The 23705-nt window shown below is 52.7% G+C and overlaps 1 protein-coding gene across 3 annotated transcripts; it reads left to right on the top strand.

Moving 5' to 3' along the window:
- The first annotated feature begins 6520 nt into the window (after positions 1–6520).
- HEYL (hes related family bHLH transcription factor with YRPW motif like) lies at positions 6521–22747 on the top strand. 3 transcript variants are annotated; one of them, XM_079921123.1, is made up of 5 exons: positions 6521–7250; positions 14139–14205; positions 15266–15349; positions 16583–16664; positions 19454–22747. In XM_079921123.1, the coding sequence occupies exons 1-5, from the start codon at positions 7171–7173 to the stop codon at positions 20110–20112; spliced, it is 972 nt and encodes a 323-aa protein (XP_079777249.1). In that variant the 5' UTR covers positions 6521–7170; the 3' UTR covers positions 20113–22747. The 3 variants fall into 3 exon arrangements, with proteins under 3 accessions (XP_079777249.1, XP_079777250.1, XP_079777248.1); XM_079921124.1 differs by lacking the exon at positions 6521–7250 and adding an exon at positions 13244–13859; XM_079921122.1 differs by lacking the exon at positions 6521–7250 and having other exon boundaries at positions 13895–14205.
- Positions 22748–23705: the final 958 nt, after the last annotated feature.

Raw genomic sequence — 23705 nt, 5'->3', positions numbered from 1 at the left:
GGAGAAGTGGAGAGGGTACAGGTTCCCTCTCTGCCTCCCTCCCTTTGGACTGAGGCTAGCTGCTACTTCTGGGCTCACCCCTCTGCCTCTCCCTGACCCCTCTCCATCAGCAAGCAAATTCCTCCTAAGGACTTGCCGCCCTCTGCAGTTGCCTGTGTTGCCCTCTCTCATTCACCTGCTCCTTCTTCAAACCTGCTTCTGCATCCTCCACAGACACTTCCAGATCCCTGGGGTATGGCCCCTGCCTCTGACGCCTTTATTCATGCCAAGGCCTCTGTGACCTCATGTTTGCAGGTCTTCCTCTTAGAGCCCCTGAACTGGCCACCGAGCCCTTTACTCGGCATTCTCTGACCTCGGCCCCAGGTGCTCTATCCTTGTTCAATTTTCCTCCTCCTCCCAGAGTTTCTCTGGCTGTTTTTCTCAGGGTTCTATGCTAGGTTCTCCTCCTTCTTGCTCTGCACTAGCTCCTTGAGTTACCTCATGTACCCCATGGCTTCAGCTACCAGTCCCCAAATCTCTACTCCAGCCCAGACATCTCCCCGGGCTCTCCTCCTGGGTGTCCCATGGGTCTCACAAACAGCATGGCCACACTGAGCTTACCTTCTCCTGTGTTTCCCATTGGTGCCTGTCACCTTCACCCACTCAGTCATCCAGACAGGAGCCCAGCATCACGTGGATTTGTTCTGTATTCTTCCGCTCTAAACCAGTCCCTATTGCCTGGCCTATCGTAGGAGGCTTCTGATTGGTCTACCCCACTCTAAATGCACAATGCCACAGTTACCAGAAAGAATCTGGTGCCGGGACTTCCCTGGCAGTCCAGGGGGTAAGACTCCTCGCTCCCAATGCAGGGGGCCTGGGTTCAATCCCTGGTGGGAGAACTAGATCCCGCATGCTGCAACAAAGATCCTGCGTGCCGCAACTAAGACCTCATGCAGCCAAAAATAAATAAATATATGTATTTTTAAAAACTGTATTTAAAAGAAAAAAAAAGACTCTGGTGCCAACCTGTCTGGGTGGAGTCCCAGCTCTACCACTTACTAGCTGTGTGATCTCTGATAAGTTGCTTAACTTCCCTATGTCTCAGTAAAATGGGATTATAATAGATAATAATAGCAACTTCTGTTATAGGGTTGTTATGAGGTTTAAATGAGTTAATACATGTCAAATAGTACAGTGCCTGGTACATGGTGCAGTAAGGGTGCAATAAGAATTTATTTTTATTGTTGTTATCATTATCATTTATTTATTTCACAACAATGTTAAATGCTTACTATGCGCTAGACACTTTACTAGGCACTGAAAGACATAATAATGAACAACACAAATGATTCCCACCCCTAAGAACTTCACAGTCAAGGTGGAAGCCTCTTCATAAAATCCCACAGAGGGATGGTTTCCTGCTGCTTGGACCATGCCCTACTCACTTCCATTGTAAAACAAAACGAAAGGGCTTACCTGGTGGAGCAGTGGTTAAGAATCTACCTGCCAATGCAGGGGGCATGGGTTCAAGCCCTGGTCTGGCAAGATCCCACGTGCCGCGGAGCAACTAAGCCTGTGCACCACAACTACTGAGCCTGCGCGCTAGAGCCTGCGAGCCACAACTACTGAGCCCGTGTGCCACAACTACTGAAGCCCGCGTGCCTAGAGCCAATGCTCTGCAACAAGAGAAGCCACTGCAATGAGAAGCCCGTACACTGCAATGAAGAGTAGCCCCTGCTCTGCACAACTAGAGAAAGCCCGCGCACAGCAACGAAGACCCAACACAGCCAAAAATAAATAAATAAATTTATTTTGTTTTAAATTCTCTTTCAATAAATAAATAAAACAAAAGCAAAACCAAACAAACCCAGACTACACATCTCCTCCAGCTATTGTCCTAGCTTACTTTCCCATCACAGTCAAGCTTCTTAAATGAGTTTGTTCTGCCAGCAAGTATTTATTGCACACCTACTGCATGCCAGGCACTGTGCTAGGTGCTGGAGAGTCAGCAGGGAAAAGGAGAAACCAGTGTCTACCCTCAATGAGTTTATCTTGTGATGGAGGACCCAGATGATAAATATATCAACAGATAATGTCAGTGAGATTAATAGATGCTATAAAGTATTGGGTTGGCCAAAAAGTTCCTTTGGTTTTAAAGTAAAAATAAAAGACATTTTTCATTTTCACCAAGAACTTTATTTAACAATGTATTCACCGTTTTGTTCCACTACCTTCTGCCATTTTTCAGGCAACTTCATAATTCCATCTTCCCAAAACGTTTTATCTTTTTGAGCAAAGAACTGTTCCAGGTGCCTTTTATAGTCTTCCAGGGAACTGAATTTTCTTCCATTAAGAGGATTTTGTAAAGACCGAAATAAATGGAAACCCAAAGGTGCAATGTCTGGTGAATACAGCAGATGAATCGGAACTTCCCAGCCCAGCTGTAACAGTTTTTGCCTGGTCATCAAAGGAACATGTGATCTTGTGTTATCCTGATGGAAGATGCTGCGTTTTCTATTGACTAATTCGGAACGTTTTCATCGAGTGCTGCTTTCAGTTGGTCTAATTGGGAGCAGTACTTGTTGGAATTAATCGTTTGGTTTTCTGAAAGGAGTTCTTAATAGAGGACTCCCTTCCAATCCCACCATGTATACACAACATCACCTTCTTTGGCTGAAGACCGGCCTTTGGTGTGGTTGGTGGTGGTTCATTTCGCTTGCCCCACAATCTCCTCCATTCCACATTATTGGACAGCATTCACTTGTCATCGCCCATCACAATTTGTTTAAAAATGAGACATTTTCATTACGTTTCAGTAGAGAATCGCAGGCGGAAATACGGTCAAGAAGGTTATTTTCGCTTAACCTATGTGGAACCCAAACATCAAAGTGATGAACATAACCAAGCTGGTGCAAATGATTTTCAGCACTTGATTTGGACATTTTGAGTATGTCGGCTATCTCCTGCGTGGTATAACGTTGATTGTTCTCAATTAATGTCTCTATGTGATCGCTGTCAACTTCAACTGGTCTACCTGACCGTGGAGCATCGTCCAGTGAGAAATCTCCAGCACGAGACTTCCCAAACCACTTCTGACATGTTCGATCAGTCACAGCACCTTCTCCATACACTGAACAGATCTTTTTTTTACGTTTCAGTTGTGTTTTTACCTTTCTTGAAATAATAAAGCATAATATGCTGAAAATGTTGCTTTTTTTTCATTTTCAATATGAAAATGGCTACACAAAAATTCACCAATTTTGATAAGTATTTTTTTAATGCATGCTGATATGACAGCTGTCACAATACAATCTAACATAATTGTTTCGAATGAAGTTAAAGACAACTAAGCGCTACTAGAACCATCGGACGGAAAAAACAACAGAACGAACTTTTTGGCCAAACCAAGTAAGATGATGTGAAACGGGACACAGAGTGAGCAGGAAATCGGTCGCTGTTTTAGACAGAGGGTCAGGAGAGTTCTCTCTAAGGATGTAACATTTGAGCCAAGACCTGAAGAGAGTGAGATAATTAATCTGAGACCATCAAGGAGAAGAGGCTTCCAGATAGATGGAACGACGAATTCGAAGTCCTGCAGCAGCTACAAGCAGGAAATTTCGGTGGAAGGGCAGGCAGGAAGGCTCTAGTGGCTGAGTGAGCAGGGCAGGGGCAGGGCCCAGGGCTTAGGGTGGCCATACATCCAGTAATGCCCTGGACTGTCTTGGCATAGTTAGTGTTGCCTCCTTTCACTCTCAGAGGTGCCCCAGGCTTAGATGATAAATTATAGAGTCACCCTATGTATAGGCCACGGTAAACAGTTGGCATTTCATTCTGAATGTGATGGGAAGCCTCTGGATGGTTTTGAGCAGGAAGTGATGTGATCTGACTGACATTTTAAATGATCATGACCAAGTACTTGAAACGCTCTCTGGCTCCTGTAACACCCACCCTTGGCTCTCCTCCACCTCCCCTCCCGGCTGTTCCTTCTCAGTCTCCTCTGGCAGCTCTTTCTCTTCTACTCAACACCTAAATCTTGGGGTTTCTCTAGACCAGTGGTTCTCAACTGGGGGTGATTTCTCCCCCAGGGGACGTTTGGTATTATCTAGAGACAGTTTTAATTGTCACGACTGGGGCAGGTACGACTGGCACGTAGTGAGTAGAGGCCAGGGAAGCTGCTAAACACCCAACGACGCACAGAACAGCCCCACCGATAAAGAATTTTCCAACCCAAAATGTCAAGTGGGACTGAGGTCAAGCCACCCCTGTGCTAGATTAGCACTGTCCAATAGAAATAGATTGGGAAGGAGCATAAACAATTAATTAAAAAAAACACTAAAAACAAGTGAAGTTAATTTTAATAATATATTTTAGTTAATCCAATATGTATAAAATATTATAATCTCAGGGCTTCCCTGGTGGAGCAGTGGTTAAGAATCTGCCTGCCAATGCAGGGGACACGGGTTCAAGCCCTGGTCTGGCAAGATCCCACATGCCGCAGAGCAACTAAGCCCGTGCGCCACAACTACTGAGCCTGCGCACCACAGCTACTGAAGCCTGTGCGCCTACAGCCCGTGCTCTGCAACAAGAGAAGCCACCGCAATGAGAAGCCCGCGCACCGCAACGAAGAGTAGCCCCCGCTCACAGCAACTAAAGAAAGCCTGCGCGCAGCAACAAAGACCCAACGCAGCCATAAATAAGTACATTTTAAAAATATTATAATCTCAACATGTTATCAATATTAAAAATATAAATGAGAGCTTGCCCTTTCTCCCTCCCTCCCTTCCTTCCTCCCCTCCTTCCTCTCTCTCGCTCTCTTTCCTTCTTGAATCTGGTGTGTATCTCACTTCCTAGCAAAGCAATTCAGTACAGGCACATTTCAAGTGCTTAGTAGCCACACGTGTCTCGTGGCTATTGTACTGATGGCACAGCTCTAGGCTCAGTACTAGATACTATAGCCTGATGTTTAGGAGCTATACAGGTAGTAAAGCCTGGGGGTTTGGCTCTGGAACCAAACTGCCTTGTTGAATTCCAGCCCTTCCATTTACCCTCTGTAGAGTTACTCCACCTCTCTGTGCCTTTTTTTCTCATTTACAAACTGGGGATGATAATAATTTTACTACTTTATAGAGTTGCTGAGAATGAAGTGAGTTAATACTTACAAAACAGTTTCAGGTGTTATAAGTGCTTACCAAACGTTAGCTATTTAGCTAGGCCCCATCCACACTTTCTTTCTGGGTAATCTGTCTACTCCTATAGCTTTAAGTGCCACCTATTACCTAATGACTTCCAATAAATATTCAGCTTCGACCCCTCTTCTGAGCTCCTATTTATCTGTGCACTCCCTTTTGGGGGGGGGGGCTTCGTTGCTGTGCACGGGCTTTCTCTAGTTGCGGCGAGCGGGGGCTACCCTTCATTGCAGTGCGCAGGCTTCTCATTGCAGTGGCTTCTCTTGTTGCAGAGCACGGGCTCTAGGTGTGCAGGCTTCAGTAGTTGTGGGTTTAGTTGCTCCACGGCATGTGGGATCATCCCGGACCAGGGATCGAACCTGTGTCCCCTGCATTGGCAGGTGGATTCGCAACCACTGTGCCACCAGGGAAGTCCCTGTGCACTCCATTTTGATGACCCGGGGCATCTCACATGAACATACCTACAACGGAGCTTGATCTTCCCCTGCAAATCTGCTCCACTGCCAGTCCCTGTGACCTCAGTCACACGCAGGGCAGATCTCTGGGCAACATGGCTGATTTCTGCCTTTCCAGGGAATGCAGAGTGCACGGACTGCACAACTTCTGTGTTGGTTGAGGTTTCCACTCCACTGGTACCTGTCCATGGAAGTTATGTGAGTGCTGAGGGCATCTGGAAAAAGAGAGTCCATAGGTATGGCTGGGGTGAACACCAGGGCCTCCTGAGGAAGTCCAAGCTGCAGGTTCTGACTGCTCATGCCAGCTGTGTACCCGTGCATGTCTATACCTACGTGTCCATAGACTTGGCCACGTGGTAGTGTCTGTGGACACGTGTGGAAGGGGGCACGGGATTGTTCTGTCCCACCACCATAAGCAAGTGTCCCCAGTCAGGTCTTACAGTGGGAGTGGAAGTGCAGTTAGATGACTAACCCCACTCTCCCAAACGAGGAGATGGCTTCCTCTGTGTCCTGGGGGGTGAGTCAAAGGGAAAGACTTCATCTCCGACCCACCACATGGAGACCACCTTCCCATCTCCTCCTCCCAGCTCATGAAGTCCACCTTCCAGGATGCCCCCGTTCCATTTCCTTCTGAGCTTTGGGGGGTCTCTCTGAGGCACTGGCCCATGAGGATCGCAGGTGCATCTCAGAATCTTCCTTGAGTCTCCCTCCCTAGGGGCAGGGCAGTCGGAGCCCCTACCCAGTGAACAGTTTGGTCTGTTGTAGGGGGGAGGAGGGTCCCAGGAAGGGAGGCTGGAGAGTGCCACCCACCCCCTTTTGAGGCCCCGCAACAGCTTCAGGAATGGGCCCTCTCCAGGCACTCTTGGCCTCCCAGGACAGCTCTGCCTCTGGTGAACTGGGAACTAATTCCCAGGGACACCCACGATCAAGACAGGTCTTCAGGCACCTTGGCCAGAGCTGGTCCTGCGCAGGTGGTGCAGCCACAACTTCGGCCATCCCTTTTGGGGATGGCCCCCTCACCCACATTCTACTTGCTCTGGACCCCTTTGGGAGAAGCTGCCAGAGAATTCTGGCCGAGGGTCAGCCCACAGCCACTCCACTGACCTCCCCAAACCGATGTGTCTGCCGCCCCCAGAACCCCAGGAGGCAGGAGCCGGGGAGGGGACCTCTAAAGAGGCTGGGGCATAGCGGAGCGGCGCCTCCACAGGCCGACAGCGCCCCGGGGGCGAACCAGGGACAGACGGGGACCCCTTGGCTTCCCCAGGGGCCTCCAAGGGCACCTGCCCAAGGCCACCCAGCGCGCGGCGGCCGAGGGAGCGGAGCCGGACCTCCCAGCCGTCGGCGGGGCGGCGACCTCCCGGGGCCTTCCCACGGCTCGGCCAGCGCGTCACGGAGGGGGCGAGGGGGCGCCCGGGGCTGCGGCTGCGACGCAGGAAAGGGCCCTGGGAAAGGGCGGTGGCTGCGCCCCCGGGGCGGGGCCGGGGCGGGGCCCGACTTCCCGGCTCGCCGCCCGCGCCGCCGGCCGGGGACCCACGCAGCCCGCGCTCACGATGAAGCGGCCCCGGGAGCCGAGCGGCTCCGACAGCGAGTCCGACGGACCCATCGACGTGGGCCACGAGGGCGAGCTGAGGTAAGGCTGGCTGGGGGCGCTGGGCGCGCCGGGGCGAGCAGGCTGGGGAGCAAGCCGACGGGCCGGCGAGCGCGGAGCCAGTCCTGGAGCGACCGGGGTAGACGCAGGTGTGGCGCCACCGTTACGCGCACGAGTGCCCGGCATCCTGTGCTCTCTCGGCCGTTTAGGGCTCGAGATGCTGGGACGGAGGGAGAGTTCAGCTCGGGGTCTGAGGTCCGGTTGGAGATCTCTTTCTGTCCAAGTGAGGCTACTGGCGAGGACTTTTTTTTTTTTTTAATTTATTTTTATTTAATTTATTTTTGGCTGCGTTGGGCCTTTGTTGCTGCGCGGGGGCTACTCTTCGTTGCGGTGCGCGGACTTCTCATTGCGGTGGCTTCTCTTTGTTATGGAGCATGGGTTTCTAGGCGCGCGGGCTTCAGTAGTTGTGACACGTGGGCTCAGGAGTTGTGGCGAACGGGCTTAGTTGCTCCTCAGCATGTGGGATCTTCCTGGACCGGGGCTCGAGCCCCTGTCCCCTGAGTTGCCAGGTGGATTCTTAACCACTGCGCTACCAGGGAGGGCTTTTCCCTGAAGATCTTAGGAAACCCTCATGGACTGTTGGTATCACACCCCCTGGTCCTGAAGTAGAGTAGTCACTACTCTGCAGTGACTATGCAGAGTAACCATACTTTCTTAATTTTACCCTAGCTGGGGTACACTTTTCATATAGTACACACACACACACACACACACACACACACACACACACACACACAGACACAAAACTTCCAGGGGAAGAAAATCTTTGGAATTAAGGTTTTAGTATTGAAGAAAATAATCGCTGACTTGCCCATGGTCCTTGCAAGGGCCTAGACTCTGATTCCAGTGCTCTTTCTACTGCACCAGTCTGCTGTCAATATCTTTTAACTCTTGGTACGTTTTCTGACCCTGCTTCAAACCTGTAGAACAAACTGAACTTGTATAAGTTCTGTTACGTCCCAGTTCTGTGACCAATCTAAGCTTCGGTTTCTTCGTCTGAAAAATGGGTATAAATAATAGAACTGACCTCATAGGATAATTAGGAAAATCAGATGAGATAACCTATGTCAAGGGCTTCACACAGAGCCCAGCACGTAGCAAATGCTTAAGTAGTATCAGGCACCCAATATGTGATACTCAGAACCCTGAAAGAGAGCAAGGACTGACTGGGAGTCTGCAGACTTGGGTCCCAGCCCCAAATCTGCCACCAAGTTACCGTGTGACCTTGGGGCATTGCTTTCCCTTTGTGAGCCTGTTTTCTCATCAGTAAAATAAAGGAGAACAGGGAGTGGGAAAAGGAAGCCTATCTGGTCCCTCCTAGCTCATCCAAACCTGACTCTCTAGAATAGATTTGAAAGGGGGATTCAGTTCATTCTTAGGGATGTTTCTGAGAGTATTTCATACTTTCAGTGATATCCAGTTTTCTGAGACCAGGGGGTCCTGCCTCAGTCACAAGTCCCAGTAAAGCGCCCCCAGCTTCCAGTTCTTTCTAGCTTCTAATAGGAGGTAATTTCCTGTCCATGAGGTTTTGGGGTATATAATAGCATTCCCTATGCAACTTAATAGCCTTTTAAAATTGTTTAGCAGAAACTGCTCTTTAGAGAATCAATTCTCTGAGTCTGTGCCTGCTAGGAGCAGGGGAAGGGCCCAGCACCATGGGGTGGGGGGTTGGCGGGGAGGTGTCTCAAGCTCAGTGTCATTGGGTCTTCATGAATCAGAGGCATGAAATGGGTGTCAGAGAGCTGCGCTGATTGGAGCTGCCTTCTGTCCTCCAAGAATTTGCAGCCTGGTCAGTGACCTGCCAGGTCACACAAAGTCCATGGACAGGATGGAAGATGGAAAGAGAGACAGACTGTGGGCTGTGAGGGCACCTGAGCAGGGAGAGGTCACTCACAACCAAAAGTGCAGGGAGGGCTTCCCTGGTGGCACAGTGGTTGAGAGTCCGCCTGCCGATGCAGGGGACATGGTTTCATGCCCCGGTCCGGGAAGATCCCACATGCCGTGGAGCGGCTGGGCCCGTGAGCCATGGCCGCTGACCCTGCGCGTCCGGAGCCTGTGCTCCGCAACCGGAGAGGCCACAGCAGTGAGAGGCCCACGTACCGCAAAAAAAAAAAAAAAAAAAGTGCAGGGAGAGCTTCCTGAAGGTGGTGGCATTTAGACTGTGGCATTTGGACTATGGCATAAAGGATCAGTAGGCAGTTTTTTTCCTATACATTTTGTCCTTTCAACTAGAGCCCATTTTTTTAGACTGTCTAGATTCTTAGGCGAGCAGACCCCCCCCCCCCCAGAGGAGAGAAACAGTTGGACATCTGGCAGAGGCCGACTTATAGACCCCTCTTTGTAGCACTCACCAAAGGGCCCTCCCCCCAGCAGACATCAATGCTTCAATTCAGGGAGCGCTGAACGATGCCTGCTGTGGCCCAGACCCTGGGCTGGGCGTGGGGGGCCCAGATGTATCCTGCTCAGCCTCTGCCCTCAGGGAACTCTCAGAGAAGAAGAGCTTCATGAACAAAGAAAGCCAGATGAACATTGGCAAGGGCCAGGGGACTGGAGCAGCCAGCCTCCCCAGGGTCAGAGGCAGGGTGCAAATCTGCCCCCACCCCCCGTAAGAGTAAAGAGCAGGTTGTGTTCCATTGCCACTGTAGGCATCTGCCTGGTGGCAGTGTCCTGCCCCATATATGGGAATCACCCTTAGAGCTCCTATCTGAGAACAGCCCCCTGACACATGTGGGTCCAAACTGAGAATAGTCTCCCCCCTCCCTCTGCAAAAATTTAATGAGCACCTGCCACGTCAGGCACTGGGTCAGGGTCTGTGGGTCATTTAAGGCACATGGTGGCCTTTGAAGTCTCACCACCATTAACTTGGGTAAGTGACTACCCTTTTCTGAATTCTAATTTTCTCCTTTACAAAATGGGGATGCTAATACCTTACCTCATAGGGGGAGGCTTTGATGAGGTAATGGACTTAAGGCACACAGCTCCCTGCTTTGGCACAAGGCAACTTCCAACGAAAGCTGCTCTCTAAGGGGTCGCCGTTCAGTTGGAGAGTGCCACGTCCGTGAGGCAGCATGGTCTAATGAAAAGCCTGGACATCTGAAGACTGGACTTTGTGTCTCTGTCACTCCAGCTATCAAGTGATTATTCTTCCTAAGTGTGAAATGGCCCAATAATATACTTAACTCATTGTATGATAAATGAGACAAGTGAACATGGAAGTGCTCTCTAGAACAAAAAGTACTGGCTATGAAATGTACATGGGGGGACGATGACTGTATGGGGAGCACTGGGTGAAAAGCCAGTAGATTTGGCTCCAGTTCTGGAATTTCCTCCGATTTGCTGTGTGGCCTGGAGCAGATCGCTTCCCCTCTCTGAGTTTCCTCCTTTTACAAGTAGGCTCAGTGCTCTCTGAGAGCCCTTCATTGGAGACATCGTGATTCTGCCTTTGGCTGATGGAAAATGAGCGGGGTCACCTGCAAGGGCCCCTCGGCGGAGTTCCCAAAAAGGAAGTGAGGGTGAGCGCTGAGGGCAGTCAGGACCAGCAGCCAGACCACCTGGAAAGCTGCCCCTCCCCCAAGAGGCCACCCCAGAATCCTGGCTAGGGACCCCTTGAGGCCCACGGAGCAGATCTCGGGGGTCAACATATCTTCTCTGGGTCCATGAAAAATCTGCCTTATTTTCAGACTCTCAGACAAGAATCTCTCACACCCTCTCCCAATGTCAGGGCCAGATCCCAGCCTGGAAGAGAGCTAGCTCTGGCTGAGCTCTTGGGAGCTTTAAGGCTAAGGGGACTGGAGGGCTATTCAGACAGACAGGAAATAGGAATCAGGAGGGAAAACAATGTTGATTTTGAAGCCAGAAGATGTGGATTCCCATGCTGGCTTTGCTCCTCAGCAGCTGCGTAGGCTGGGCAAGCTGCCTTACCTCCCCAGTGCCCAGCATCCTCATCTGTAAAGTGGGGCTTCCCCTCAAAGGAGGGAAGTATATGTAGGGATGCCGAGAAAGCTGTGAAGTGAGGTTTGCCTGTGGGATACGGGAGTGGGGGGAGAGGGATAACACCGCAGAGACCCAGGAGAGTGGAAAAAGGGTGGCTGAGCTGCCATGCTCTGAAAGGGGTGTGTCAGCCTCCAACAGATGGTCCCTGAGGAGGAATCAGGCTGAGAGGCAGTGACGTGAGCAGTGGTAACCCAATACCCCAGGAGACACCTTATCCAAGCTGCGGGGACAAAGGCCGTGTTTCTTAGTAGACCTTGGCCCTTGTGGCTTGTCCATACTGAAGCTTTGTAAACAAGCTGCCCTACAGATCTCAGGATCTGGCCACCTGAGCCCTGGATCAGGCTTGCTGACCCATCCCTCCCACGAGCTTTCATAGGCCTCTTACATTCTTGTCCAGATGTTTGGATGGAGATATCCTTTTCCAGATGTAGCTAGATGAAGCCAGGGACATAGCAGTAGGTTTGACAAATGTTGATCTGGTCTCCCATGCAACCTTATCTCTTCGAGCAGTTGATGAAAATGATCCAACCTCTAGTGCCAAGAGGGTCGTCACGTGGGCTGGGACCCTCCCGGTGAGCCACACATGCCCCCATTCCACAAAGGTCTCAGACATAGATTTTTTTTTTTTTAATATTTGTTTGTTTATTTGGCTGCGTCAGCTCTTAGTTGAGGCACACGGGATCTTGGTTGAGGCCTGCGGGGTCTTTCGTTGCAGCACACGGGCTTCTCTTTAGCTGTGGCATGCGGGTTTTTCTCTCTCTAGTTGTGTAGTGCGGGCTCCAGGGTGCGTGGGCTCTGTAGTTTGCAGCGCGTGGGCTCTCTCGTTGAGGCGCACAAGCTCAGTAGTTGTGGCGCGCAGGCTTAGTTGCCCCGAGGCATGTGGGATCTTAGTTCCCCGACCAGGGATCGAACCCGCATCCCCTGCATTGGAAAGCGGATTCTTTACCACTGGACCGCCAGGGAAGTCCCAAGACATAGACTTTATGGTCTCACCTCTGTGTTCTCCGGTGATGCCAAAGATGAGGGCAGGAGGAGGAGCTCAACCACGAGCTCTGTCATGTCACTTGCTGAGTACTGGGTACAGCTGTGAATGAGACAGATATGGTTCATGGCCTCATGGAACTTACAGACTTGATGGAGAGTTAGACATTAATCAAATAATCATGTAAATATGATTTGTACCCAACAAATGGGTACAAATGCTACGAATGCAGGATGCTAGGATAGCGTAAAGCAGGGGGTATCAAGTGGGAGGGGTGATGACATTTGAGTTGAGATCTGAAAGGTGGTAGAAGTTACTAGGCAAAGGGGCTGGGGCTTGGGGGTGGGGCGAGGGAGTGGACCAGAGAGTTCTGTGCTAGGGGAGCAGTATGTGCCACCACAGGAAGGAGTCAGTGCATTCACAGGCTGGAGCACACACAGCAAAAGAGAATTGAGTCTAGGAGGTGACAGGGGCCTGCGGGACTACCTGGAAGATGGTAGCCTTGGTCCTAAAAGCATTGAGAAGGCCCTGTAAGAGAGTGACACGATCAGATTTGCATTTAGATGATCACTCTGCCCGCTTGTAGGAAGTAGTGGGTGTAATAGTCTCCTGCAGTCTAGAAAGATGATGGAGGCTTGGTCCCGACATCGGCAGTGGAGATAAGGGGGACAGGTGTGAGATGTATTTTAGACATGGAATGGGCAGGTTTTGATGGGGTAGGTGAGGACAGAGGAGGAATCAAAGATGGTGGCCGGGTGTCCACCTTGCAGAAGTGGGATATGGGTGCCTTCGCTGAGATGGGAACCTAGGCAGAAGAGGAGAGGTGGAGGCAAGCTCTTGGGTTCCTGTTCAGATGGGTGGCATTTCGCGTTCTGAAATAGCAGGGGAGTCACCTTGTCTAAAGTTATTTGTGGCTGTGATGTCTCCAGTGGGAGCTGGGCTCTGGAGGGCTGGGGCCTGGCTGAGGGCATCCAGTCCAGCCCTAGGTCTGAGTGGGGCCTCTGGCGTGTTGGCCAAGTGAATGATCCTAAGTGCAACCCAGAGAATCTCCTTCACTCCAAGAGAGCCTCTGAAGTGGGAACCATGAAGAGGGTGAGCAGTTGGGCTGAGGAGGATTCGGTCAGTCTGGGCAGGAAAAGCCCCAGAGGGCTGAGCCTCCTCCCGGTGATGGTAACTCCTGGGTTGCCGGCAAACGTACATCCTTCAGCCAAGCCCGGGACCGGAGGCCTGACACGATGCGGGCTGGAGCCTTCTGGGGAGGCTGGGGCCACGTCCCGAGAGTCCGAGAGGGCCCTGTGACCCAGATGTCGCCTCCCCCTCGCCCGGGCCGCGCAGCGTGGGAGGAGGCGGCAGCTGCAGGCCGGGTGGAGGGCGGGCGACCGGCGCGCCCGGTCCGTGGGAAGCGGCGGCATCTGTTCTTTCCACGCTCGTTCCCAGCGGCTCCCTCTGAAACCTAACCCGCAGGCCCGGCCCCGCCGCCGCCGCCCGTGCCCTCGCCCGCCCCGCCCGGGGGATCGGGTTGCAGGAGCGGGGCGGCCGGGCTGCGGTTCCCCCGACGGCCGCGGCAGCAGCGAGGGCGAGGGGCGAGGGGCCGGAGGCAAGGCCGAGAGGGTCAGGTCGGGGCGAGAGCCAAGCCCCCCCATCCATGGCCCCAGCCGCTAGCGACTCTGGGGCAGGAAGCTCTGTGCAGGGGAGGACTTGGCCCGGGGAGAAATGAGCCCCCGGGGAGAAGGGGAGAGAAGGCGTCCCCACCCACGCCTGCCCTGCGCCTCTTCCCGGCCTGGGAGACCTCGGCCGCCTGGGAGGGGTCTGTGCCCGCCCACAGCCGGCCTCCGAGGTCAGCCCAGGCCAGGGAGACGGTCCTCTGAAAAATCAGTCTTTCTTTTCCTCTCCAGCCAGATGGCCCGGCCGCTGTCCACCCCCAGCCCTTCACAAATGCAAGCCAGGAAGAAACGCAGAGGGGTGAGTGTGTATCTCAGCAGAGCCGTCCGACAAATGTTTGCCCTGAGTTCCCAGGGGCCTGGCGCAGAGAACCCTGGTCAGAAACACCACCGGACAGTGACCCTGCCTGGGTTCAAGTCCCAGCTTTGCCAGTAGCTAGCTGGGTGACTTTGTGCAAGCCACTTAATCTCTGTGTGCCTCGTTTTTTCATCTGTGTAACTGAAATAATGATGGTACCTACCTCAAAGGGTTGTTTTGAAATGAACTAATGTAATGCACTCAGAACAGAACCTGACGCACAATTAGCCACTATCATTTATCCCAGCCTCCCCCTGCTTCTCTCTGAGCTCAGAACTTTCCTTCCCTCTTAGTGTGCTGAGGGGTAGGGAAGGGGGACAGAATAAGGAAGAGCCCGTCCTTGCTCTTGGCCCTACTTTTCCCCCAGGATGCACCTGTGCTTCTGCCCTGGGAGTCCAGAGACCGGAATGTGGCAGAGACCAGCCCTGCCACTCACTAACCAAAAGACCTTAAGCAGCCACACCCGCCCCAGCCCTCGTTCTCTTTATCGGTAAAATGGGTGTTGTCATTTCTGTCCTGCTATCAGTATTCCGCTGCCAGTATTGTGAGATGAGAGTGAGCTTGTGGGAATGAAAGGCCTTCCCAGCTGGAGAGAGCAATGCCTGGGACTCCTCAGACCTCATGACCCAGCACCTCAAGGGGTCTCCCTGGCCCAGGAGGGGCCTCCAGGACCTGCTGCAGTGCTGTGGCTGGTGTTCCTGTTCTAATTGGTTGGTGCCCTGCTGTATCAGTGGTTAAACGTTTTGGATACCACCCCTTAGATCAAGACAAGAGATCTGAGTTCTAGTCCCAGCCTTGCACTTCCTTGCTGTGTGACCTTAAGCAAATTCTGCCCCTCTCTGAGCCTCGTTTTCCTCTTCCATAATATAAGAATGGATTTACCTCCCTGACAGAAATATTGTGACGGAACATATGAGTCAGTGCCTGTCGAGGTGTGTTGGAAACTGTGATGAAGTGCCTACTTGGTTTTTGTTTGTTTGTTTGTTTCATCATTGTTTTTTAGATCATAGAGAAACGGCGCCGGGACCGCATCAACAGCAGCCTTTCTGAACTGCGGCGCTTGGTCCCCACTGCCTTTGAGAAGCAGGTATGTGACATTGCTGAATGTGCTAGAGGAAATGCTGTGCGGGTGGCAGATAAGGTTCACTTCTCACGGCATCTCTTATCGATTGGTGGCAGCTGCCTGAAGTGCTGTGATATCATTTACTGATATCTGTTGATGGCCAAGAATAAGGGGGATGGAAATTCATATTTACTGAGGTGTCTCAGGGGTTGTGGCTTTATGTCCATCATCTGGTTGCACTGAATGCTCAGAACGATCCTGAAGGGTAGGGATTATTATGCACATTGCACAGGTAAGGAAACTGAAGCACAGAGAGGTGAAGTAACTTATACCAGATCACACAGCTAGTAAGTAGCAGAGCGGAACTGGACACAGACTGTGTGATCCTAAAGTGCCCTATCCCTCTGCACTACTGACATTTCCAGAACTATCTGAAAGTAGAACAGGCCACTTGGGGAGTGAAGTCCCTGTCATTGAACATGCTGGGGTGGAGGGACTCCAGTGGAGAGTCAGACAGTTGAATCAGTCAGACAGCCTCAAAGATTCTCACCGTGTGCGCCAAGGCATGGTCATAGGTCCTGTGTCTTCCTTTCTGCTGGGGAGAACAAGTCAGTCATTCCACAGACATTCACTAAAACCTTCACAAGTCCAGCCATGAACTAGACCTGGTACCTACCTTCAAGGGACTCACATGGAGAGTCCGACCCTCAGGTTTCATCTGGGAGACCAGGTGATGCTGGAGGCTTCGGAAACACTCCTCAAGAGAGAGAATGGAGGAAGAACAGATGCTTTGGAATAAGACAGTGAGCCCGATCTTGGGTGTGTGTGGCGAGTGTGCAGTTGGATTCCCGGTAAAGCTGGTCTAGGAGGCAGGTGAGGATGCAGGAGTGACATTCTGGTGATGGTGCCTGAAGCCATGGAGGTAGAGGGGACCCTCCGAGGAGAGCGAGAAAAAAGTGAGCCATCACCCACTGGGAACACCACCGTTTTAAGAGACAGTTAGAGCAAGAAAGCAGGGGAGGGGGGCTTTCAGGAAGGATGGTCAGCAGTGTGGTGGACAGGTGGGCTAAAATGAGAACTGAAGAGAATGGGTTAGATTTGGTGGGCTTGGCTAAAGCAGAAGCCCGATCACAGGCAGTGGTGGAGTGGGGGGAGGAGGAGAAAACTGAGGTCGTGAGTGCTGATGACGCCATGCTGGGGAGGAGGGCGACAGAGGTCAGCTGAAGGCCGCCACTCTTCTGTCTTCTGTACACACAGGGCTCCTCCAAGCTGGAGAAAGCCGAGGTCCTGCAGATGACGGTAGATCACTTGAAAATGCTCCACGCCACTGGCGGGACAGGTACTGATGCTCTACTTTCCTGGAACCATTCCTGCAGCCAATATTTGGGGGCTGGGCCCTGGGGATACTTCGGTGAGCAAAGTAGATGTGGTCCCTGACCTCATGGAGCTCACAGTTCACAGAGGGGCTGAAGCAGATCCAGGTGGAACGTTCGCAAAGCTTGTCTTTCTTCTTTTGGCATTGCCCTCTCGGCTTTTATTGTCTCCATGTGTCCTAGCCCTTTCCTCAACTCCACTCCTTCCAGCCTTGAACCTTGGAGGAGCTCTTCTACAACAGATTACTGATCCCCCTGCCCCCAGGGCCTCGTTAAGCATCAGCCTGAATGAGCTTATTCTCACTGTGATCCCAGTGGGAGAGACACGCCTGAGATTTTTAGCCACAGCACTTCGCTAGTGTGCCAACCCACCGGTCTAGGCTTCTGAGCTCTTGTGTCCTTGGCAGTGCTGGGGGGATATGTCACGCTCACCGCTGAAGATCAGTCGTGGGATTTTAGTAGGATGCGAATGTTAACGCATTCTGTTATTTTGAGCTAGTCCACTACAAAAAAGTCACGGAATTGTGGCTTTTAAAAGACTTCTGGACAGATGGAAATTCTGTGTGCCTGAAGCCGCTCTGTGTGTTTCGGTAATTTCACCATTGGGAAACCTTGAAAGCTCCACTGACCTTGGCTCCAAAGCCTTAAGTCTTGAAGCCTTCACTTGCTACCCCCTCAAGGGGATGGTTGCATGTTAAGCAGCCCAGCCTGGTGCCTCTCAAGCCTCGGCGGGCAGCAGTGTCATGTAGGGGCTGACAGCGTCGTGGGTCACAGCCCAGAGATCCCGAGGCAGTAAGTCTGGATTGGAGTTTAGGAATCTGCCAGTTTAGCAAACACGCCCGATGATCCTGCTGCAGGTGGTCACTTGGAGAACTTGTGCCAAAGGAATGCACAGCCAACGGTGGAAACTGTCTCTAATCAACCAGTGGGGGAGGAATTTCAAGCCACATTTGTACTTATCCAATTAAAAGAAAACTAGTGACTAATATTTGGGCAGCATTTTATAGTTTTCCAAATGCTTTCTCTAACATTATCTCATTTGATTCTCACAAGAACCTCGAGGGTGGGTGTTGCTATCCTCACTGTTTTCTGGCTAAGGGCTGATGGGAAGACAGAGAATTGGCATGGAGCCCTGGCTTTGTATGTGAACACTGAGTTTACTACTTACTAGCTTTAGGACCTTGGACAAATGATTTAAGCTCTTTATTCCTCAGTTTCCTTATCTCTAAAATGAGAATAATGCTAAGGGTTTTTTAAATACAAATTTATTTATTTATGGCTGCGTTGGGTCTTCGTTGCTGCGCACGGGCTTTCTCTAGCTGCGGAGAGCGGGAACTGCTCTTCGTTGCGGTGCGCGGGCTTCTCATTGCAGTGGCTTCTCTTATTGTGGAGGCTCTAGGCATGCGGACTTCAGTAGTTGTGGCACGCGGGCTCAGTAGTTGTGGCTCGCGGGCTCTAGAGCGCAGGCTCAGTAGTTGTGGTGCATGGGCTTAGTTGCTCTGTGGCATGTGGGATCTTCCTGGACCAGGGCTCAAACCCATGTCCCCTGCATTGGCAGGAGGATTCTTATGGGGATTCACTTCCCCATAATGGTTATAATGATAGGTTTTTATGAGGTTTAAATTAGCTAATGCAAATTAAGTGCTTAGGAAGAACTCAGCAAATGTCAGTGAAAAAAGAACAGTGAACAGAGAAAGGTGATGGGATTTGCTCAAAGTTGCACAACTAAGTAGACAGCAGAGCCAGGTCTCACCGCCTAGGAGGCCTGGCTCCAAACATCATCTCCTGCCAAGCTGTTCCTCTGTGGGGACCTCAGCCGTGAACCAGGGACCCGATATTTGCTACCATGATCATGAAGCCAGTGCTCACTGGGGCTGTTCTGTCTTTGCCCAGAAGGTGGTCGAGAGACGGGCAGGTGTGGAGAAGCTGTGAGAATGTGAATACTTCTGCAGGCAGTCCCCCTGGTCATCCCACACTGAAGTCAAACCAAAGACAGGGTCCCTGGCCTGAGGGCAGCAGCTGAGGACCAGAGTGGGGTCCTGCTTTCTAGACTGCCCTTTGGGCTGGGGAACAAACTCCAATGCTTCTGGGGGCCAAACCAGTCATATAAATGATAGCTAACTTTTCATTTGTTAAGCATTTCTGTGCACCATTTCATTTCGCCCCCCCCATCTGTACATGGCAGGGCCTGTTAATATACCCATTTCACAGCTAAGGAAATCAAGGCATGGAGAGATTGAGACTTGTCCATAGTCAGGGCGCTAGTTAAGTCCATGGTCAAGCAGCTGGCCCCCAAAGACCTCATGCTTCATTGCTACCCTATGCTCTCCTCTCCAAGGAGTCTCCCAGCTCTGATGGCTGCTGCCACCACGTCCCAGCGTCTGCCCCCATCAACTCTACACCTCCACGTGCACAGCGCTTTCACATCTGGCAGGTGTCTATTTAAATGAAGTTATCTGGGCCGCAGATTTCCTTCTTTGGGTTAATCATGAATGGTGATGAAGATAACACTTTACATTTTATAACGCTTCACAGTTCAGTGAACTCATTTGATCCGCACAGTCCACTCGCTCTACCCCAGTAGGGATGATTATTCCCACTTTAAGATGGTGAGACTGGGGCCCAGAGAGGTGAGGTGACGTGCCCAAGGTCACCCAGGGGGTGAGTGGGGAAAGCAGGTCCAGAGCTCAGTGCTGACCTCAGGCTCAGTGCTTGTCTCCTGCCTGGCATGCCCTCATCGTGCCTCACTTTGCAGGATTCTTTGATGCTCGAGCCCTGGCAGTCGACTTCCGGAGCATCGGTTTTCGGGAGTGCCTTACCGAGGTCGTCAGGTACCTGGGGGCCCTGGAAGGGCCCAGCAGCCGTGCAGACCCGGTGCGGATTCGCCTTCTCTCCCACCTCAACAGCTATGCAGCCGAGATGGAACCTTCACCCACGCCCGCTGGGCCCCTGGCCTTTCCTGCCTGGCCCTGGTCCTTCTTCCATAGCTGTCCAGGGCTATCTGCCCCGAGCAGCCAGCTCGCCATCCTAGGAAGAGTGCCCGGCCCCATCCTCCCCGGCACCTCCTCTCTGGCTTACCCCATCCCGGCCTTCAGAACCAGTCCCTTGCGCAGAGCCACTGGCACCATCCTGCCAGCCCGGAGGAATTTGCTGCCCAGTCGAGGGGCATCTTCTACCCGGAGGGCCCGCCCCCCCGAGAGGCCAGCCGCGCCCCTGCCCCCCAGTGGCAGGGCTGCCAGGAGCAGCCACATGGCACCCCTCCTGCGATCCTCTTCCCCCGCCCCTCCTGGCATTGTGGGGTCTCCTGCTTATGTGGCTGTTCCCGGGTCTTCCCAGGGGGCAGCTGGGAGGCCAGCAGGAGCTGTGCTCTGCCACTCCTGGGTCTCTGAAATCACTGAAGTCGGGGCTTTCTGAGCTGGCTTTGCCCCCAGGAATGAGGAGAGTTCTTTTTCCAGGAGCTCTAAAGATGGCGTTGCCTTTTCTGCTCTGTTTTCCGGACTGGTTCATATATGAAGGTGTCTTCTTCACCCAGCAGAGGCCCCCTTCTCCTTTGGCCCCTCTCCCCTCCTCACTGCTTGTCCCAGCTTCTCCTGGGGCTGTTCTGATCTCAGAAGCTTGGTCTCATGTTTTCCCTGGAGAGATGAGTCCCAGGAGAGCCCCCCAAGAGCTGTACCCGGACCCCTCTCCTGCCCCAGGACACATGGGCAGTAGGCATTAATCTCAGGTTGGGGAACAACGCTTTAACCTAAAAGGCACAATGACCTAAGGCACACTGCTCCCCTAGAGATCAGACCCCAGCCAAGAGCAGTGACTGCCTGGCTGCAGCCTTCCCAGGCCCCCAGGGGTCGGAACATAGTGTCTGTCTCACTTCCTGAGACAGTAACCACACAGGGGCCACAAAGAGGTCTCCTGGGAACCCTGTCTGCCCCAGCCCACCTGTCTCCCGCCCACTGCAGTGAACCCAGAACAGACCTGCCGTCCACCACGGCCAAGGCTGGGGACTGGGAGCCCAGCAGGGCCCGTTCCTGCCCTCTTGCCAGCTGCCGACACCTACCCTCCAGCTGACCAGCAGTTCCCTGCACACAGCTGGGAGGTCTCTGGGCTCCGTGACAGGGTGTACTCACCACCAGGCCTCGGACGGCGTCCCCAGACAGGAGCCAGGCTTGAGCCACAGAGAACCCAGCTCCCTGCCTACCACACGGTCACCGTCCTCCAGGCCTGTGGTCCCGTCAGATGCACAGTGCGGAGGCCGTGTTCCCACGTGATGGCGCCCCGAGAGGAATCCTCTTGGGATTCAGCACCAGACGTTTGTGCTGCCTGTTTTGCATCCGACTCACGGGGCCCGGACTGCTGGGACCGCCAAGGGCTGTCAGGCTGGACGAAAATAACTGCGAGGAGGGGCGAGAGGAAGGACAGTCAGAGGCGGCTCAGCCCTTCAAGGTCACACAGTGGGTCGAGGGCCTGAGATCCTGTTCACCCGGGATTCCACGCGGCTGGCTCTGCTCAAAGGCCATGCATGGCGTTACCCAGCTTCGGCCCAGGCCACTTTCCCTCTAACAGAGGGAACTAATGGCCCAGAGACCTTTCCCAGTGGAGCAGCAGGAACTGGACAAGACAGGGGCCGACCAGAAGCGACACACAGCCGGCCCAGTGCTGCCAGATGGTTGTTAAAATGTAGAAACACTTCTGTGCTCACTGACAAACCTGCTTTCCCTGAGTGTTCCCACCACATGGCTTTTCTCCCAGGACCCCGTGCTGGTTAATGCCCGGCCGACCCAAGGCCGTGGGGCCCTCCAGCTGGCAAGTCGATGGTGCTTATTCTGCACTGGTTATTAAATGCTTCTGATGTCACCCCTGGAAGAGTCTCCCACTCTCGTCCTTTGATGGAGCTACCCTCCCCAGAGGCTGAATTGAGGAGACTCCATGAGCCCAAAAAGTAGTGTCTGCAAAAGCCCTGGGGAAAAAGGGCCCTTTCAGAGAAGTGGGTAGGAGGGCAGAGATCGTTTAAATGACCCAGAAAGCTCTTTTGAGAAGGCAAATTCCTCAAGGAGGGATAAAGAACTAAAGTCATTCTTTTACTCCTCAGTGTGAGGTCGTTGGATCAGATATTGCTCTCCTCCTGGACCCATCTGCGTGTCCAGCAGGGAGGAGGTGTCATTTCAGGGAGTGGGTAACTGGCCAGGAGTGCCCCTGAGGCAGACAGAGATAGAGGGAAATAGCGAGCGAGGGAAGGCAGTCAGCAGGCTCCCAGGATTTGGGAGGGCGGGCAAAGGGAGGCGGCAGAAGGCAAAGACCAACTTCACTGTTTTCACAAGGGGCGGGAAGAACGGCGCTCCCCACCCCTCCCCCTCCTCCCCTGCACTCTCCCCCTCCTCCCTTGCACTCTCCCCTCGCCCTCCTCCCCTCCTCCCCTGCACTCTCCCCTCCCCCTCGTCCCCTGCACTCTCCCCTCCCCCTCCTCCCCTGCACTCTCCCCTCCCCCCTGCACTCTCCCCCTCCCCCTCCTCCCCTGCACTCTCCCCCTCCCCCTCCTCCCCTGCACTCTCCTCCTCTCCCTCCTCCCCTGCACTCTCCCCCTCCCCCTCCTCCCCTGCACTCTCCTCCTCTCCCTCCTCCCCTGCACTCTCCCCCTCCCCCTCCTCCCCTGCACTTTCTCCTCCTCCCTGGCCACTGCAGGTGGTGGCTCACTGCTCCCAAGATACCAGGGCAGTTTTCCAGTCCTGCAGTTTGACCACTCCCTAGCCCAAGAATCCAACATTTACTCATGGTGGGACGGTGGGAAACACATTTTCATATTTCAAATACCCAACTCCAAAAGAACCAGTTGACACCATTGAATGAGGTGGAAATGGCCCAGCACTTTGAGCATCTTAGTTGCTCTTAGGTTCATTCTCCCTGAGAGATTGTGTGGGGAAAGGTGACTGTGTGTATTGGTTTCTGTGGTTGAGAACTCATGTTTGTTTATATTCCCAAGCCTTTCTGGTGCCCCCGACTCCCACCCCATCACTGAGGTTGTCGCAGACATTCAATAAAGTTTTTTTTTTCTTTAGCTCTTCTGGAAACCTCTGCAAGGTTCTACTTCTTAAATATCTCTGGAGTCCATCTACTTCTCTCTGATCCCACAGCCTTCACCCTGGTCTGGCCACATCACTTCTCCCCAGATCACTGCCCTCCAAAAGGTCGCTTTGCTTCCTTCCTGCTTTGCCAATCAGTTCTCAACACAACCAGAGAGAGCTTTAAACACGCAAACCGTATCATATCAACTCTGGTTTAAAATCCTTACCCTATTACCCTATTATTCTAAGGATAAAATCCAAGCTCTTCCTCATCTGGTCGCAAACTCACTTCCAGCTCTTTTCTTGCCAATCCCAATCTTGTTCCCTGTGCTTCTGCCGCCCTGGCCTTCCTTCATTTCTTCCACATTCCAACCTCATTCCCACCTCCAGGACTTTGCACATGCTGTGCCCTTTGCCCAGAATGCTCTTCCTCTGCCCTTTGCAGGCTGAGCTCTTCATGCCCTCAGGCCTTGGCATAAATGCCACCTCCTCAGAGAGGCCTTCCCTGACTACTGGGCTTGAATCTATCTCAATGTCCTCTATCTTTTTGTTGTTGTTCTCGTATGGAAATGACCATTGCACGTCCATTTGTGTATTTACTTGCTGGTTGCTCCCCCACCAGCACGTAAGCTCCGTGAGGCCAGGGACCATGCCTGGTTTGCACTCCACCCTGTATCCAGTGCCAGCCATGGTACCTGGCTCAACGTCAGGGTTCAATATATATTTGTTGAATAAATGAACTGGGGGAGGTGAGGAATCTTCTAGACTCCTGTTGTTGGATGGTACACGCTCCTCTAGGGGTGAATCTCCTGCTGGCCAACTTTAGGGGGGGGCTGGAGAGCAAAGTGAGAGCCAGGGCCAGGGGCCTGGAAGTCCTGGCAGATGGTGAAGGGATTCTGGCCAAAGAAAAGCACGAGCGTGCTTGCTCTGGAGCGCATGCTGACAGCTGAG

This window comes from Stenella coeruleoalba, assembly GCF_951394435.1.
Source record: "Stenella coeruleoalba genome assembly, chromosome: 1".
In the NCBI taxonomy this organism is placed as follows: Eukaryota; Metazoa; Chordata; class Mammalia; order Artiodactyla; family Delphinidae; genus Stenella; species Stenella coeruleoalba.
Note: the sequence above shows the minus strand (reverse complement) of the source record. Positions and strands in the feature narration are given on the sequence as shown.